Genomic DNA, 17,501 nt, shown 5'->3' with positions numbered 1-17,501 from the left:
TATGTAAGTAAGTAACAAAGTTATGATAACTTTTTGTTATGATAACTTAAGCAAATTTAAATAATTTGACCTTGACAGTAAAGGCCAATTACCACAGGGGTTCGGCACTTTGGGGTGATTGTATACAAAAGTAAAAACTAAAAAAATACTTTTGTATACTATCTTCCCAACGTGCCGAACCCCTGTGTCAAATTCTTATTTGTAAATGAATACTGGTGCAACAATTTCAACAGTTGTCAAATAAGGGTCACGGTCACATTTGAATTATTCAACATACGGGTTTGGTTATAAGAGTTCTTTTGTCCAAGCATTCATCAAATCCGTAAATAAATAACCAAGTTAAGACAATCTAAGCTAAATTCAATATCTGACCTTGATGGTCAAGGTCATATATAGGTCAATGTCATATTTCAAGCACAAAATATGTATTTTGCACAAGTAGGAATTAAATCCATAAATAACAAAGATATGGTCACTTGTAGCAAAGTTCATTAATTTGACCTTTAATGTCAAGGTCAAAGTCAACTTGAGATGAAGGTCAAATTCAATTTAAATTTTCTAAAGTTTATAAAACTTAGTATAGGTCAACAATATAATGTTTTCCGCCAAATATCTAAGATCAAGTTTTTGTAAGTATTTACTATATACATATAGGAAAATTCATGACTGCACCAGGGTGGGCACAATTTCGGGTCCAGTGCTATTATTTGAACAAACTTGGTAGAGGCCTACTAGACAATGTTTCATGCCAAATATCTAAGCTTTAGCTCTTGTGGTTTTAGAAAAGAATAATTTTAAGTTCTAAGGAATATATCCATGACCCTCAGGGTGGGGCAAATTAAGACCCCAGGACTATAATTTGAACAAACTTAGCAGAAGTCAACTAGACAATGTTTCATATCTAAGATCGCGCAGACGTAGTCGTAGGCATAATCGGCGTCGTAGCCTAGACGAAAAGTGATGAAAGTCACTTGGTCATCTTATAACAATTAGCTATACATGTATATATACGGTGATATGCAGCATCTTGACGTATACAGCTGACGGTTTAGTTTAGTTGAAACATATTTCATTGCATTAAATAAATGTTTACAACCATATTATACAATACGGTAAGCTGTATTCGATGTATACTGTTTGATCATCCGTTAAAATGAGCAAATAGTGAAAGGTGCAAAAGTGTTTTTACGCATTAAATATAAAACGATAGTTGAAATTGCTTACCCCTGGACAACAGATTCATTTTTCTTGTACTTCATATGGCGGATGCGTCTTTCTTATTATGATTATAATAAATTGATCGATACCGTAGAATTGTTCATAAGAAATATACAGTTTTATTTCATTATAGCATTTTGATGTTGAATTTAGACTGGGCGAAGTACAAAACATGGTCATAACATTAGAAGGGTTCCAGTTAGCAACTGACATAAGACTACAGGGCCCTATTCCATACCTTTGTATTAGGCATTGGTTATGACCATTCATAAATCGGTTGTGTTGAATATTATAATATCTTTTTCTCCCAATTACTGAGGATATTGACTTAACACGTGACCAACTCTATTTTTTGAAACAGTCAGTCAATTGTATTGACATTAAGATAATGAATACAAATTATTCAGCCAATAGTATGGAACCTGGTCAGACTGATTTACAGGCTGGCCAAACTCTAAGGTAAAGTCGGTTGAAGTACACTTTTACCATAATTTTTACTGTGATGAATATTCTGGAATTTTAGGCAAGGTAGTCAAATTATTTTGACGTGTCGGAGCTACATTCTGAAATATTTTTGTTCTGGGTTAGAATCTCGCTTCTACACAGAGGGGAGATATTGTCATACACAAAATATCACAATATCTCATCGTGCAGGACTAATAGCCAAAGGTACCCACAGTTCTAAGCTTCATCAGATGATATTATCGTCTTTTTAAATAATTTGTATCTTAGGTCACAATGCATGTTATTTAATATTTAAAGTCCCAATTTGAAACGTATTTTGGATTTCGATGATTTAATATAAAAGTTGTAATGATTCAAAAGAAAATGATATCGTAAACAGTACTAAGCACTACAGATTAGATTCACTGATACCGACGGACAGGAATGTTCAGTTAGAATATTAACGTAAATATGCGTCTGTTATGCTAAATATTCTGGTCTGTACCGCCAGCCGGTGTACTAGATAAGATTCTTACAACTTAACATTACTGTAAATAAACTGCAACAAGAAAGTATCAATATTTTATACGCTATAACGTTTAAATGTATTACAATGTATTATTAAAACGTATTACAAGCCACTGTAATACGATTTTTGATGGAGCAATGGAACTTTATTAATTCTTGTCATCGTGCAAACTTACGCTATAGCCGCTTGGAAAATGCTAGATAGTAAATAATCCTGTAAGTTTTACGTTACAACAAACAGTTTGCACATTTATAATTCGATTGGTAAGTGACAAAACAATAATTACCGTATACTACATATTTCTAAAACCAGACGTATAATCTACCTTCGATCTGGTTTAATTAATTTCTAAATTCAATTTTACTTTTGATTTAGCTATTCAAAAGGGAATAACTTTTCGATTCGCTCATCAAACCATATTTTCGAGATCGTTAAACAAGTCGTACTATATCAACCATGGCATCACCTAATAAGAGAGAATGTCTTGATACAATAGATTCATCACAAACAGAATCAGCTGGTTCATCTGGAGGAATGGCTGTTGTACACACATAATTATTATGTATAATATTTCGTCCTCTCTTAAATCCTATTAAATTATGGCGACGAGTTATCATTTTTGACATACTGTAGAATAAGTGGATTTTACACATGCTAGGGAGATGTTACGCTTTTAAAGCGTGCGAAAATAGCAAAAATGACACCGAGAGATCCGTATTTTTTGCGACTCAGCTACGTAAAATTCTATATCGGATATGCCACGTTGAGTTATACACTAACTCATTCATGAGGATATGTTTTAAATATTTGAAAACCCGTAGTTAATTTATTCTACTTTCTGTTTCGTTTAAACAGCGGTATGGAAGTTACAGTTATGTGCAAGGTATGTGATAAAATTTGTGTTAAAATATCGTATTTATTTGATAATGACGTGTATTCTATTTAAAACCAAAGGTGATAGTGGCATTGATTTGACCTATAATGTGTTTAACCTTGTTATTTATGCACTAAAACATCAATATATTAAACAAAAAAAATTAAAAAAAAATTTTTTTCACTGTTATGTTATTAGACAAGGTATGCAACATTCAGGTACGAACATTATGGGTACGCCGGTTATCTGTGTTAAAATTTTTCACTGGGCGGTAATATCGTCGGATTTTTGCATGGAATCAATGCACAATATATTTTTCTATTACAATTTACTATTTACAGATCCCCAATTAACCGCTAGTTAATGTTATAAAGCCCGAAAGTAAGAAACCACCCAGGTCCGAAAGATGAGACCGTCATGACATGTACATTGTAACCTGGTATTTACGCTTGAAATACATCAACAATGAGATCAAACGGGTCGAACACACATGCAAACAACTGGTTTTTACATACATTTAAATGGTTTTATCCTCCACGAGTGGCACTAAGTCCTATGTGCCCGTATTTTAAGAAAAATTCTACATGTATAAGGTAATTCCTAAAACGGAAGTGTTCTCCCGCAACACGTGCTTGGTTCCCTGTTCCGCTCTATGTCAATGTATGTGAAACGGAAGCCGGAGAATACTTTCGGTAGGAATTACCCTCTAAAAATATCGTCTACATGTAGAATATTTCTTTAAATACAGGCTTATAGGACTAAGTTCGACTCGTGGAGCATAAAACAATTAAAATGTATGTAAAATCCAGTTGTTTGCATGTGTGTTCGACCCGTTTGATCTCTTTGTTGATGTATTTCAAGCGTAAATACCAGCTTACAATGTACATGTCATGACGGTCTCATCTTTCGGACCTGGGAGATTTCTTACTTTCGGGCTTTATAACATTAACTAGCGGTTAATTGGGGATCTGTAAATAGTAAATAGTAATAGAAAAATATATTGTGCATTGATTCCATGCAAAAATCCGAAGATATTACCGCCCGGTGAAAAATTTTAACACAGATAACCGGCGTACCCATAATGTTCGTACCTGAATGTTGCATACCTTGTCTAAAATAATATAACAGTGAAATAAAAAATATTTTTTTTTAATATATTGATGTTTTAGTGCATAAATAACAAGGTTAAACACATTTTAGGTCAAATCAATGCCACTAGCACCTTTGTTTAAAACTTGATATACTATATATATGTTTAAGTTTATAAATAATTATTTAAGTAAGAAGAAGATCTATCTAATGTGTAAACAAAGTACTTGACGTTATAATCAACAAACGTCTTACACATTACTTGTGTACGAAAGCGTATCAGGGCTTACAGTTGATGATATGTTTTCCGCTACGTCTACTTATTTTCATTCGCATTGATAAAATGTTTTGCAGATCTAAATAAAATTTACTGTCAAAGATGAGGAGTTTTCAGGCATTGCAATTTAACTTTTCTCGATATGCTTGAAGCTTTTGTCTCTTCGATAAAATCCGGTGAAAAAAATTACACTTCGTGATTTCACGACTTTGCTGAAATATTTAGTAAGACCCAAAGACGCTACACGCATTGACAAATAGTTCACGTAATTCAACAAGTTTTTTCGCAATTATTAAATATCTTCTACGTATAACGTATAAATCATTACATGTTCATCGGAACAAAATGCGCTATTCGCTTTTAAGGCATTTATTCCTTACAAACATTATGGGAGTATTTTTAAAATTCAAACAATAATCTGCAGAAGATATATAGATTTATACATTTAAAAAAATCACATTTTATATCATTTGTGCAAAATCACATTCTGCTATGTTTTTATGCGTATAATTTAATAAACACACAAATATATATATAATTTCAAATTTGACGTTAACCACCTCTAAGTTCTAATTCCGTTCATTTCGCAAGGTCGTTTTTAGATTTAATCGAGCGAGAAACGGCCTAATAAAGTGCTTACAGGTGAATACCATCCTATAGTAAATCGGCACCAACTTTAATTGTCATTAAAGACTTACCCGGTATAGTAAAGATTCAAAACATAATTTACTCGCTGTATATAGGTTAGTGTTTGTTAAGTCAATATCAATTCTAAACCGGTTGAGCGACTGAGCCGCTTGATGAATGCTGACTAATAAGCACTTAATATACATATGCTATATAATTATTATTTTGGATGTTTCATTTTGTTTTTCAAGGTGGCATATTAGTTATCTTTGATGATTTTCTGAATCGATCGGTCAACGTATGTATCTTGTAATGACGGACTGTAAAAGTAACACCGATTGTGCAAATCTATTAAAGCCGAAAGGAGCAACACAGTCAGCCCCTGTCACACTACGTCGTTCAATTAACACGACCACCGAGAGATCGCAAGAATTTCTTTTCTTGTTCGCTGCTTCGACACGACGGTCTTACAACATTTTAGTTGGCAACTGCGTACTTTGCAGCTGCTTAGAAGCTCTCACAGTTATCTTTAAAATAAAGTGTATGCCGTGTACACGTGTAAACCACGGCTTCTATGCCATTTTGCCTTTCTACGACAGACGCTTGGGGGTCAGATCCTGCCCCCAATGTGATACGCCCCTGTAAACATTCTATCAAAAATATTTTAATATTTAAACACGAATGGGACATCTGCTACAACAATACAACTGCTTTCGATCAATTTTTACATATCTGAAAAAATTACCTTTTACCATCAAGTCTCATTATTTAAAGTACTTTATTGAGACTTGATGGTAAAAGGTAATATTTTTTTTAGATCTGAACGGCCTATTGTTTTGCAGATTTACATAGTTTTCCTCGTACTATGCTGCATAACGTGTACGATTTCCGATGATAGTGCCGACGATGATCGCTCGTGTTCTTCTGATGGCGAGGACTGCTCGGGAAAATCAAGCATGTATACAACTAGTTCTTCACCGGCGGTAAATATATAATATACGGCTCTCTGGGGTCATCTGCCATTATGTTGCAATACAAACACTTATACAGTATTTTCCCGGTATATTAACTTTATTGTCTTAAAAAATGATTTATGATCTAGTGATTAAAGTACCTGCTGTTCAGCTCAATATGTTTTCCGGTTCGGCCAGCACCATGTTCTTTCAAATGACACTATGACATATTGTAATGGCGGACAGGAGAGTGATTTTGTGTTGATTAAAATTGTTTAATATTATATATTTGAAAACCTTTTTGCCTACATATTATGAAGTATTTACCTGAAATCTATTTGGATAATCACCCCATCATTAAAGAGAAGCATTGAGACACGCTTTTTGTATCGAATTTTAAATAATGTCCGACTAATCTCAGGTGTTTCTTGTGTAATTCTTTACGCGCAAGCTGAACATAAGTAGATGTAAGCTAGCTGAATAATTTCATAACATGAAAGAATCCCAAGTCCCTGACCACAGCATTAGAACCCACGATGGTTATTTGAAGTGGGCGTTTGCCTACGGGAGCCCTTGCTAAACAGTATCAATTAGTAAATGAAATAAAGTTTTACAATTATGCTGCGTTAAATCTGTCTTTAAAATGAGTTATCATATTATTAAGAGTATTAAACACATCACAAATTACAGGAATTGCCTACAGAGACTCATGAGCTGCTTCATACAATTGCTGCTTTAGAGATGTACAGAGCTCAGAGGGAAGTAGCACATTACATGGAACTTGCCTATCTACATCTAGCTGATCATCCAGAGCAAGCTAAGGAGGTACACTGTGTATGATATTCAAGATACGTAGTAATCTTTCTCGGAAGTCTGTAATTGTTTAAATAATTAATCAAGAAAGCCAAAGCAGATGTACCCCGCATTACCTAAATGGAACTTCACATAAACTAAAAAAATTTGAAACACTTTCTAGGATTAATGTATGCTAGGAAATGAAAAAAAAATGAAGTCTTACCTTCGAATATTATCAGGTAAAATCTAAATTTAAAATAATGCCTCTTTTTACATCGGTACACAAACCAAATACTTGTGACAGTTGTCTTTTGTCCATTCTTTTGATTTAATTGCTCATTTTAGACGAATAAATTGACATAATTATCATTCCAAGTATAAATTATCAATGACTGTTACAGGTCCGGTTGACAGCACATTCAGCTCGAGCCCAGCAACTGATGACCAACGGATTGATGAAGAAGTTTACAGTAACAGCAGCTCATATTGTTAAAACATTGATCCCTATGATCATCGACGCTGTTGTTGAACTCCAGGTAATTTTTTCCGTTTTATTCTTTAATCATCTCCTAAAGACAAATGGCATATGAATATGTTAGGGTCATAAACAAACTAAATATAGAGTTATCGTTCGAGATTGAATGGAGCCAAATAGAAAATTGGACAAATATTCTTTTGACAGTAGGAATGTACATGTAAATGAAAATCTAGATCTTGTTTGAAAGCAAGACTTACTTTAGAACTAAATTATATTAATTTCTTATGTTTGAGGTAATCAAATTATTAGAGAATTTCAAAATTCATTTAATCAGAAATTCTGTATTCTCAATGCACTTAAGTGGCAAATATTTTACTTTTTCATTATTTTTAAATTTCAGAGTCCAGAAGTCGTGAAAGAAATATTTGGTCAGATTATTAAAATTGCGGAGGAAATGAAAACCGAAACTGAACAGACACAGAAACGGTAAATGTACAATTAACTTAACAATAATCTTGAGATGATGTCTCATTTTTAATATCCGAATTTAAGCTAATGATTGACACGTGGCAATGGGACATGTATCCTGACAAATTTACACTACAGAGACAGTTTGGCACGTATCATGGCAACTGGAAGCTGATCTTGACAAGTGCATTGCGTGAAAGATTAAATAATATATTTTACAATAACTATTTTACCTGAAATAGTATATTCTTTGGCCACGTAGGGTTGATTCTCGCGATTGATTCCGGAAAAATTTTGGTATATATTAACTCAGGCAATATTTACGCTTAAACACTATCTAAGAGTAACTAATTTCGGAGATTCCTAATTTTAATTAAAGTAAAAACTGAAATATCGCCACGCTAAATTCCATGACATATATTGCAGCAATGGAATGATATTCATTTATTACTTATATCACCGGATAAACTTGCTATTTTTAGATATCTTGAAATCCAGACTGAAGTACAGAAGAATATGGCAAGTGTAACCAGTCGGAATAAAGAAGTTGTTAGTGAGCAAGAAAGATTGAAGTGGGAAATTGATCGAGAAAAGCAACTAGCGAGAGCCGCCAAGCTAGCTCAAGAAGAACTTGACAAGGAAAAAAAGAAGTATGAAGAAGAGTTGAAGACATTAACAGCAGATAAAGAAAAATTCAGAAAACAAGCAGGTATCTTTTAAAAAAAAATCAACTACCAAATGGTGATGACATTAAAATGCAATACTTGAATGCTGCCATGGGTCAACAGAGAAACTCGATCACATGTCGAAATAATTTGAGCGTCATTGTTTCTTGTGAACCAGTATACCTTTAGGCTGCCATTAAAATCCAGCTGCCTTTCCATGCCTTATATAATGCATATGTCGAATAATGATAACTTAAACCAGGGTCTTTCGAATAGTATTTCTTTTTGAAAGACTCTGCTTAAACGCTTAGACAAAAAAATGAGAAAATAATATGTAATAATAATCTATGGAAATACAGTTTTTACTTTGTCTAATATCTATCACAATGTAGTTTTGGAAATGTAACGTTAAGTAAAAAAGAGAACATCCAAGGAGCTTTGTAACACACATCTTTTATTTATATCATATTCTCTGCTCTATTTTTCCGCCCGAACTGCTTTTCATTTTGACCTCTTGTAAAATAGGGAAGAACTGAATATAAGGAAAGTTTTAATTAGTCATTTTAAAATTACAAAATGAAATCTTGGAATCTCATTGGCCATTCTAAAATAAAAATGTAAATGATTGTTCTTGCCATTATGAAACAAAATGAAAAGGATAGTTCTAAAGTAAAATGTACAGGGTAGTTCAATAATTAAGTTCTGGTTGACAATACTTCTTCCCACAAAACATAAAATACACTGCATTCAGATTTTATGTACAGTTTATTTTACGTAAGAACTTACTGCGTTTACTTTACACAAGATGTTAGTTTTAAATCTTTTCTAAAATAACGAGAATGATATTATATAAATAACACATGGGTTTGTGGGTAACAGTAAAAATATCATCCCGATGAAAATACTGTTACCCGAGGCGTAGCCGAGGGTAACAGTATTTTGACGAGGGATGATATTTTTACTGTTACTCACAAACCCATGTGTTATTTATTCTATTACCCCGAACAAAAATAATGTGATGATCTGAAAGTGTCAACTAAATCTTACTGTAACAAAAATAAACCAAAAGTAACAAACTGTAAAACTGTGTAACTAAACTGTCCTTACCTTTTAAGTTTTAAGTGTACTTAAGGCCTACTTGAGAAGTTTTCTTTTTCTTTTATTCTTTAAGCAAGTGATGATATCTACAAATCATAAACATACAATAAGCTAGGTTTTAGAAAACAAAACACTAACCCATTTACACGGTTATGATTTGTGAAATCTGATCCTTCTGTTTCCAGAATATTCTTAGCATAATAACGATGATATCCTATGTCTGTCCAACATATTTGTATCGTGTCACAGATAATAATTGTTAAATAATCCTTTCTTGCATGTTTAAATCCAGTTTGACACATAATTATTTACATTGCAATTACTTTCGTTTGTTCACTTTTTTAACTATTAAACAAAAAGATATACGCGAAAAGCACACCAGGGTGCGAACAACTAAATTTTATGAGTGTCATAGTTACTCCTGAGAAGAAAATGATGTCCTATCGAGGTTTAACGTCGGAAATAAGAATGAATCGCGAAAAAAAATGGCGGCCATTTTATTTCATTTTATTTAGAAAATAGACCACGTGACCAGATTTTATACTGTAAAAAAAATACTGTTACCTTTGTAACAGTACAAAATTCTTAGTCACGTGGTACACTTGCAGTAACAGTAAAAATAACTTCCAGAGGCCTATGGCAAATTGGCATTACGAAAAAAGTGAGGGGTAATAAAAGAAGTTATCAGGAACCCTTAGTTTATGATGTTCAATAAGTGTCTAATATATTTTATGATAATTGATGTGTTCAAGTGATATAATGTTTTTATGGAACAAGTCCCCTACCGGTTTCACCGGTCCGTCTGTCAGTTTATCTATCTGTCTGTCAGTCCACAAAACTGGATCCGAGATATCGCAAAAAGTACTGAAAATATTTCTATGAAACTTGATATATGGTTAGATAGCAGTCAGGAGATTATGCGCGTCTTTTTCTTTTCTTAGGGCGTCCGTGGCCGAGAGGTTAAGGTCGTTGACTTCAAACCACTTGCCCCTCGCCTCTGTGGGTTCGAATCCTGACAGGGACTTTGAATTCTTTCATGTGAGGAAGCTATCCGGCTAGCTTACGGAACGCCGGTGGTTCTACTCGGGTACCCGTTCGTGCCTGAAATAATGCATGAAAGGGCACCTGAGGTCTTCCTCCACCAGTAAAGCTGGAACTTCGCAATATGACCTATACTGTGTCGATGTGACGTAAAACCCAAACAAAAAAAAATTATTTTCTTCCTATGTTGAAAACTGCTGTTGCTATGGCAACAAATAGACTCAAAATATGGCTAATTTAACACATAAACTGGATACAGTGATAACGCAAAAAGTAATGAAAATATTTTTAAGAAACTTGAAATATGGGTAGATGGTATTATGGAGATTATGCACATGTTTTCTTTATTCCTATGTTGAAAATTTTGGTTTCTATTGCAAACGTTAGGCTTAAAATATGGCAAATTTAACAATATTTGTGATTACTCTGAACAGTTCTTCAAGTATATGTTTCTGATCATCAACCATATCATCATATGTGAAAAGGTTTCCAACTCTAGCACAAAAATTATCAGAATTCCCCTCCCCCCCTTGACCTTAGAATTGTATGAAAAAGATGTTTTTATAACTTCTTTATTTCTAAATGTTTCTACTTCAAACTTTATGTATATGTTTCTTATTATCACTCAATCATGTGTGAGGAAGTTCAATACGCTGGCTTGTCTATTTCCGTAATTATGTCCCCCTTGAACTAAGATTTTTTTCTATAAATTATTAATTTTCACTTAAACGTCTTCATTTCTTATAGGATATACTTCAAGCTCCCACATCATAAAATTGCTAATATATATTACATCTTAAAGTGTTCCATTTTTCAAGATTGATAACCCTACAAGAAATTCTTATGTCACTGTTATGCAAGTTATGCACACATTTCTATATGACATGCAAGTTAACAAGTTTTTCTTCGGCCGAGTATCTTTTTTTAAAAATACGTCTCGTTTATATATAATTTTATTGATACTAATAGACCTGTATGACAACTAACATGTTGGTTGACTACCCTGTGACATAGCGCCGTCTGGATGAATGAGGTATGTCAGAGAAATACTTTCAGAAGATCGGTACAATTTAAAACATACATTTTAAGTGAAATTGATGTGTAACTTTAAATACATATTTAAATTTGTAAATCATAAAAATTAAGGAGGAAGATTTTTTTTTAATTTTTTAAAAATACGTTTAATGACCATTTTCAGAGATGACCAATAAGAAGATGAATGGGAAGAGTACAAAGAAGACAATATTTGATGATGTGTTGTCTCCAGGTGCGGCACTTAGCGGGGGTATTGCCGGAACAGTCACTTCCTTCATCTCAGCCGGTGTGAACATGTTTACAGGATTGTTTCGTTCGGACAAAAGTCAGAAAAATGTAAGTTTTTTTCCATATACATTAGACTTATTCGGATGTCAGTCTTATATGATTTTGAATAAGACGCATGATTTACTGCGGAATGACACGATTTATTTTACGAGTCGTCAATAAGAATACAAGTACATAAAAACATCCACCAGCTTTCACTTCAGGACCGATTTTTGTAATTTCTTGCTTTGTTGTGAAATGTTTTTATTTACATTTTTCTTCAATGAAAAGACAAGGTTTTCTTTAATACGCATAGAAATAATGGACGGTGCAGTTGTCATGCAACTGTCTGATTTATTGTAATTAGAAAAGTTTAAAGTGCAACCAGGCTAAAATTGAATTGCGTTAACACGTTGTCTCCACCTAACTTAAAGGGGAGCTGTAATGCATGTGGACAAAAACGCACCGGGGAAAGAGCTGTTGCATTGTATTCCCATAAAACATCTAAATTTTTCAATTTATTTCAGAAACAAATTCGTTTTTAAGAAATTCAAATGTATATATATTTAAAGTTTTTTTTATATTTTGTTTTTTTTCTTTTGAGACGAATTTGATAGTGTTGTGTGGACATAGTTCTGGTGCCTTAAAAGTAGTAAAGCGAGGTCACATGTTTGCTTTCTTACTTTGGATAGATTTGGTAACGAGTCTGATGCCTTTAATGTATTATATTCTATGTTTGTGTTTTATTGTGTGTCATTTACTTATTAAATATTTATATACCGTTTAACTGGGATATTATAAATTAAGGCCCAAGGCATTATAGGATAAACCATCACAAGCATGCCAACACTGTCTATATATAAATAAGACACATGGTGTCGGATTCCTGGCACATGACATTGATTTAAGCAAACCCGTCTTGTCACAGCATAAAACGAGTACTACTAGTACGGACGTAATGGAATTTTCGTTTGTCGTAATGCTTTCACTTTAATTTCTGCGCAAATCTACAGCTTGGTAATCTCCTACACTGTAACATTCATATATTTTCATTTAACGCTGGTACACAGGTATTTGGCGTGTTTCAAAGATTTTCAATTTATTGCGTTTTGTATTGTTGTTCTTAAATAAGTGAAAGGGGGTTGTCGTGATAGTCTTTGACATACCCCCAGTATCTGTGCGCTGACCTACAACAGTTAATTTGAGGACTATATACATTTAACCTGGGTAATCGCGTAAAAGAGAAGGCCATTGTACTCACCTAGGCAACATAGTCATACTATGGTTAAGTTTTTGTGTGAATGTTGGTCTCTTCAAAACTACTAAATGGATTGTGATGAATGCTTACCCACTTATTTGAGAGCATAATATGAAGTCACTGTCAAAGGTCCATAGCTCTTTCTAAAATTATGACAGAATTATGTGATATATTTATTCCTTTTTCGTGACACCTTTTAGAAATTGTTTGTCGATTTTGTAGTTTGAAAAATTAATGGACGCATATAGGGATAACCAGAAGGCAAAAGAGCGAGTGATGGGTGCAAAACTGGATGTTATTGGTCGAATGCACGAACAGCGTAAAGAGGCATTGGAAAGGTTAGCAACCTTAAAGAAGCTTGGAATGCAAACAGGTGTGTTAAGGCATTATTTTAGTGTCATTAATACTAAGAATGCGTGTTCATTTAAATGTTGTTATGGAAGCAAAGGATACGCTTTCATATATAGATTCAAATAAAAACGGTTCTAAGTATACTTGAAAATACTTTAATAGCGTAAGTACCAGAAACGAATTTTTTATTCATATATTTTTCTTTCCAGCCAACTTAGGAAACGTTGAAAGTTTGAGAGAGGCGCATGCACAACTTGGCAATGTTGATAGGTAGTTTACTAGAATTATTGAATTCTGGTCTAACATGGCTGCAGCTGTTAAAGCCTTACGAGATGAATCCACTTCAGGAAGTGTTTACCTTGCTCAAATACAAAATCCAAAATTAGCAAAAAGATTTCAAGAATCAATTGGTCGAGCAGAAAAGGTGCATATTCAAATTTTTACATAGATTAATATAAAAATACTTTATTATTTTGAAAAATTAATTATAACTTATTATATTTCAACAATAGTTCAGAATGAGCAATGAACAAAAATAGATCTAGATCAAATGTTCTTGGATAAACCCTGAACCTTCTCTTTTTTTTAAATGAACTTGCCAAGCTTCATATTTTTTGGAATTGACCATTTTTAATTTTACGGATATCAAGATGGAAGCAAGTTATATAAATCCTTGTCAGATTGCACGTATGTGTCTGGTCGTCTCCTGGTAGAAAAGGCTATCAGTAGTTTATACAAATTTATTTTAGTTTGATTGTGTTGGATGCTATAAGCGTATTGATACACTCTCAAATCCGTTCCTGGAACCAACCAGTACTAAGCAATGAATGTAAAGTTTCTTGCTCAAGGGGAAACAACGGCTTGCCCCTGACGGGGTTTGAACCCACGCGGTCAGCAATCCTTAGATAACTAGTAGTCCGACGCGTTAACCACTCGGACACAACGTTTCAAAATCCTTTCATCATCTTCACCTTGAGCAGGTTGAAAATTAACAAACTATGATAAGCATTGAAGATTGAAAAACATTTTATTTTTCCTTATTAAATAATATCAGCTGTATAGTCACGATATAGATGTTTACAATCTACATTGTACAGGGTTGGAAGTTTTTTGGTCGAATCTGTAGTGACTACGTACAAGAGAGTGACACGGAAATCTACTCCCTTTACAACTTCCTGTCAGCACCTATAGACAAAATGGCCACCGAAGCACGCGCACAACGTCAGCAAGATGTGTTGCTTGAAATTGAGGCTGACATAGAGAACTCATATCCAAAATAAGATTTTGGAAACAATAACTGCTTTCATATTATTACTAAAGTATAAAATAAAACATCCTGGGGAGCATTTATTGTACCAGCCTTATTTAAAATTCAACAATGGCACGCAATATTCTGATGTTCATAATGTTCTTAACCAAAAATAGCGCACATTTTTTTAACATTGTGTTTGAGCTCACGAACTGAATGTTCACGGTAAGCTATTAATATCAAAAGAGGATGCTCTGTCGTCATTCGTCAACTCTGAAACTGCCGGGCAGATTTACTTCAAATTTGGTCTGTAGCATCCTTTTGGAACTCTGGTCTGTAGCATCCTTTTGGAACTCACACTTAAATTTGCTAACATCATTTTAGTTGGCCCCTTTTAGTGGTCAACAGAGCTAAAATAGAAGAAAAAACTTAAGCTGACCTAATTGATGGATGATCAACAAACTTTGTCTCGAGCATTCCTAGGTAGTCTTTTATCCAATTTGCACAAATTTATTTGATTGGCCCCTTTTAGGAGCCTCTAGAGCTAAAACTTAAAAATCTTCTACTGAACTAATTGATGGATTATCACTTAACCTTGTCTGCAGCCAGCATTCTTAGGTAGTATTTTACCAAATGAGCTCATATTAATTTGATTGGGCCATTTAGCGGCCTTTAGAGCTAAAAAGAAAATTTTCTTCTACTAATTGATATGTGATCACCAAACCTTGTCTGTAGCATTCTTATGTAGTCTTTTATAAATTTGCTCATATTAATTTGATTGGCCCCTTTTAAGAGCCGCTAAAGCTAAAATTGGAAAAACCGTTAAACATAATTCTTCTACTGTACTAATTGATGGATGATTTGTAGCATTCTTATGTAGTCTTTTATCACATTTGCTCATATTAATTAAATTGGCCCCTTTTAAGGGTCTAAAAAGCTAAAACATATTCGTCTTTACTATTTAATGGATGATCACTTAACTTTAACGGTATCATTCTTAGGTAGTAATTTATATAAAAAAGGCTCCAGTATGAAAAGGAAATAAGAAAGCGTGAGTTGACATGCTCAACTTGCCAGATGTACAGTAACAATGAACTTGTGCCATTAATTTTGTGAAAGCTTCTTTTTATTATGAAGAAAAAAATCTGTGTCGTGAAACTATATAACTAGGTGAGCAAGTTGAAATTGAGCTGGATTTGCCTTTCGGAGAGTTCGTTTGAAAAATTATTTCTAACACTGAAAAACAGTTGTTTCTGGTGAGCAATTCAGAGACATCATGTCCCTCTTCTTCTTCTTGTTGTTCTTTTTGAGGCGGGGGTGGGGTCGTATTTTGTTTTTAATCAATCATTGCCATAATTTTTTGTTTAAAATGTTGTTTTTCATTATCTACTCATGAGTTAAGGATACTACGCCATAAAGGTATGGCTCAAACCAGATAATAAACGAGACATTGAGGATGAATTTTATTTTATTATTATTTGTGATTGTTACTGGGCATTGTAACTGGGCATACCGTAGGAGGTAGCCTATTAAGCTATATTATGACAGACAGTCTAGCATACATATAGAGGTACTTTTTAATTAGTACTTTCAATTGGTACATATATTAAAGTCCTCATGATGTTGTAATTCAAAGTTTTGGTAAACCCACACTAATTTGAAAATTATATATATGTACATTATTATACAAATATAACAATTTTCAAACATCGAAGAATATGTTAAATATGTACTGCAAATATTTGTGCATATTATATGTAATCATTAGAAAATATATGCATTCATTTCTTATTGTAAAATTTGACTTAATCTTTTTTAAAAATATTTTTTTATTACTTCCCTTTATCTACATGAAATGTTTAATTCGGTAATATCCTTATAAATAATGCTTTTTGGTACCTACAATATTGATAAATCTTAATTTGAGCATCATATTTATGATTTAAAACTATAAAAAATTTTGTTACAGGATCTTTAATGTATAAATGTTTATATTCATATATTTTTAAACGTACGTACCATGGCATTGTCAAATATAAACGTTGTATGCGGTATTTACAGCAGTCAATAAATATGCTGTTGTCAATAAAACAATGCTTACAAGAGGCGGGTTATGTTGTGACTGTGTTCATAGTTAAATATTGATATATTTCGTCTTGTCCTCTCACATCATCATATGCTAGTAGTCACATGGAAGTGTGTTTGTTAAAAAACCTCAATTGTAAAATGAGCCGCGTCACGACAAAACCAACGTAATGCGTTTGCGACCAGCATGGATCCAGACCAGCCTGCATATCTATGCTGTTCGCTATCAGAATCTCTACTTGTAATAGGGTTGGTAAGCGAACAGCATGGATCCTGATCAGACTGCGCGGATGCGCAGTCTGATCTGGATCCATGCTGGTCGTAAACACACTATGTTGGTTTTGTCGTGACGCGGCTCAATTGTTTAATGATCACATATTAACTAGCAAGATTGAAAATAATAAAAACAAAAATTAATAATTGGGGATTCAGCATGTGATATGGCCTTTCTTTCATCATGCTAGCAAAGCTCGGCAAAATCTATATAAAATAATTTTTAAAATAAATATAAACACTTTGATGAGAATATCTTTGTGTTCATCCCCAGACTTGGTATAACTCAGTTTTGTCTGTCTAAACAGCATCACAGAATTCTTCTCTCAGTATCTCTTAGACACTCGGGATGGGGGTGGGGTCAGGTCTTGCTCAAACCTTGCACCACCCTTGTTTACCGTCGGTAACTTTGAACCGTGTAACACAT

The 17,501-nt window shown here is 33.5% G+C and overlaps 1 protein-coding gene across 4 annotated transcripts in view; it reads left to right on the top strand.

Annotated features, from left to right (window-relative positions):
* Nucleotides 1–15,659, top strand: part of LOC132712688 (uncharacterized) — a 32,600-nt gene extending 16,941 nt beyond the window's left edge. For 2 of the 4 annotated variants that reach the window (XM_060695098.1, XM_060695100.1), the window contains exons 2-10: nucleotides 5,901–6,041; nucleotides 6,702–6,836; nucleotides 7,208–7,342; nucleotides 7,685–7,770; nucleotides 8,235–8,461; nucleotides 11,755–11,927; nucleotides 13,339–13,489; nucleotides 13,677–13,891; nucleotides 14,565–15,659. In XM_060695098.1, the coding sequence (XP_060551081.1) occupies nucleotides 5,901–6,041; nucleotides 6,702–6,836; nucleotides 7,208–7,342; nucleotides 7,685–7,770; nucleotides 8,235–8,461; nucleotides 11,755–11,927; nucleotides 13,339–13,489; nucleotides 13,677–13,741 (1,113 nt within the window). In that variant the 3' untranslated portion in view covers nucleotides 13,742–13,891; nucleotides 14,565–15,659. Of the gene's footprint in view, nucleotides 1–2,849; nucleotides 3,075–5,900; nucleotides 6,042–6,701; nucleotides 6,837–7,207; nucleotides 7,343–7,684; nucleotides 7,771–8,234; nucleotides 8,462–11,754; nucleotides 11,928–13,338; nucleotides 13,490–13,676; nucleotides 13,892–14,564 lie in introns of those variants that run through there. The other 2 variants (XM_060695099.1, XM_060695101.1) reach the window with 2 other exon arrangements.
* Nucleotides 15,660–17,501: the final 1,842 nt, after the last annotated feature.

This window comes from Ruditapes philippinarum, unplaced genomic scaffold (genome assembly GCF_026571515.1).
Source record: "Ruditapes philippinarum isolate M1 unplaced genomic scaffold, ASM2657151v2 ctg4336_1_1_1_1, whole genome shotgun sequence".
Lineage (NCBI taxonomy): Eukaryota > Metazoa > Mollusca > Bivalvia > Venerida > Veneridae > Ruditapes > Ruditapes philippinarum.
The sequence above is the reverse complement of the archived record's forward strand: the minus strand, read 5'-3'. Positions and strand labels throughout refer to the sequence as shown.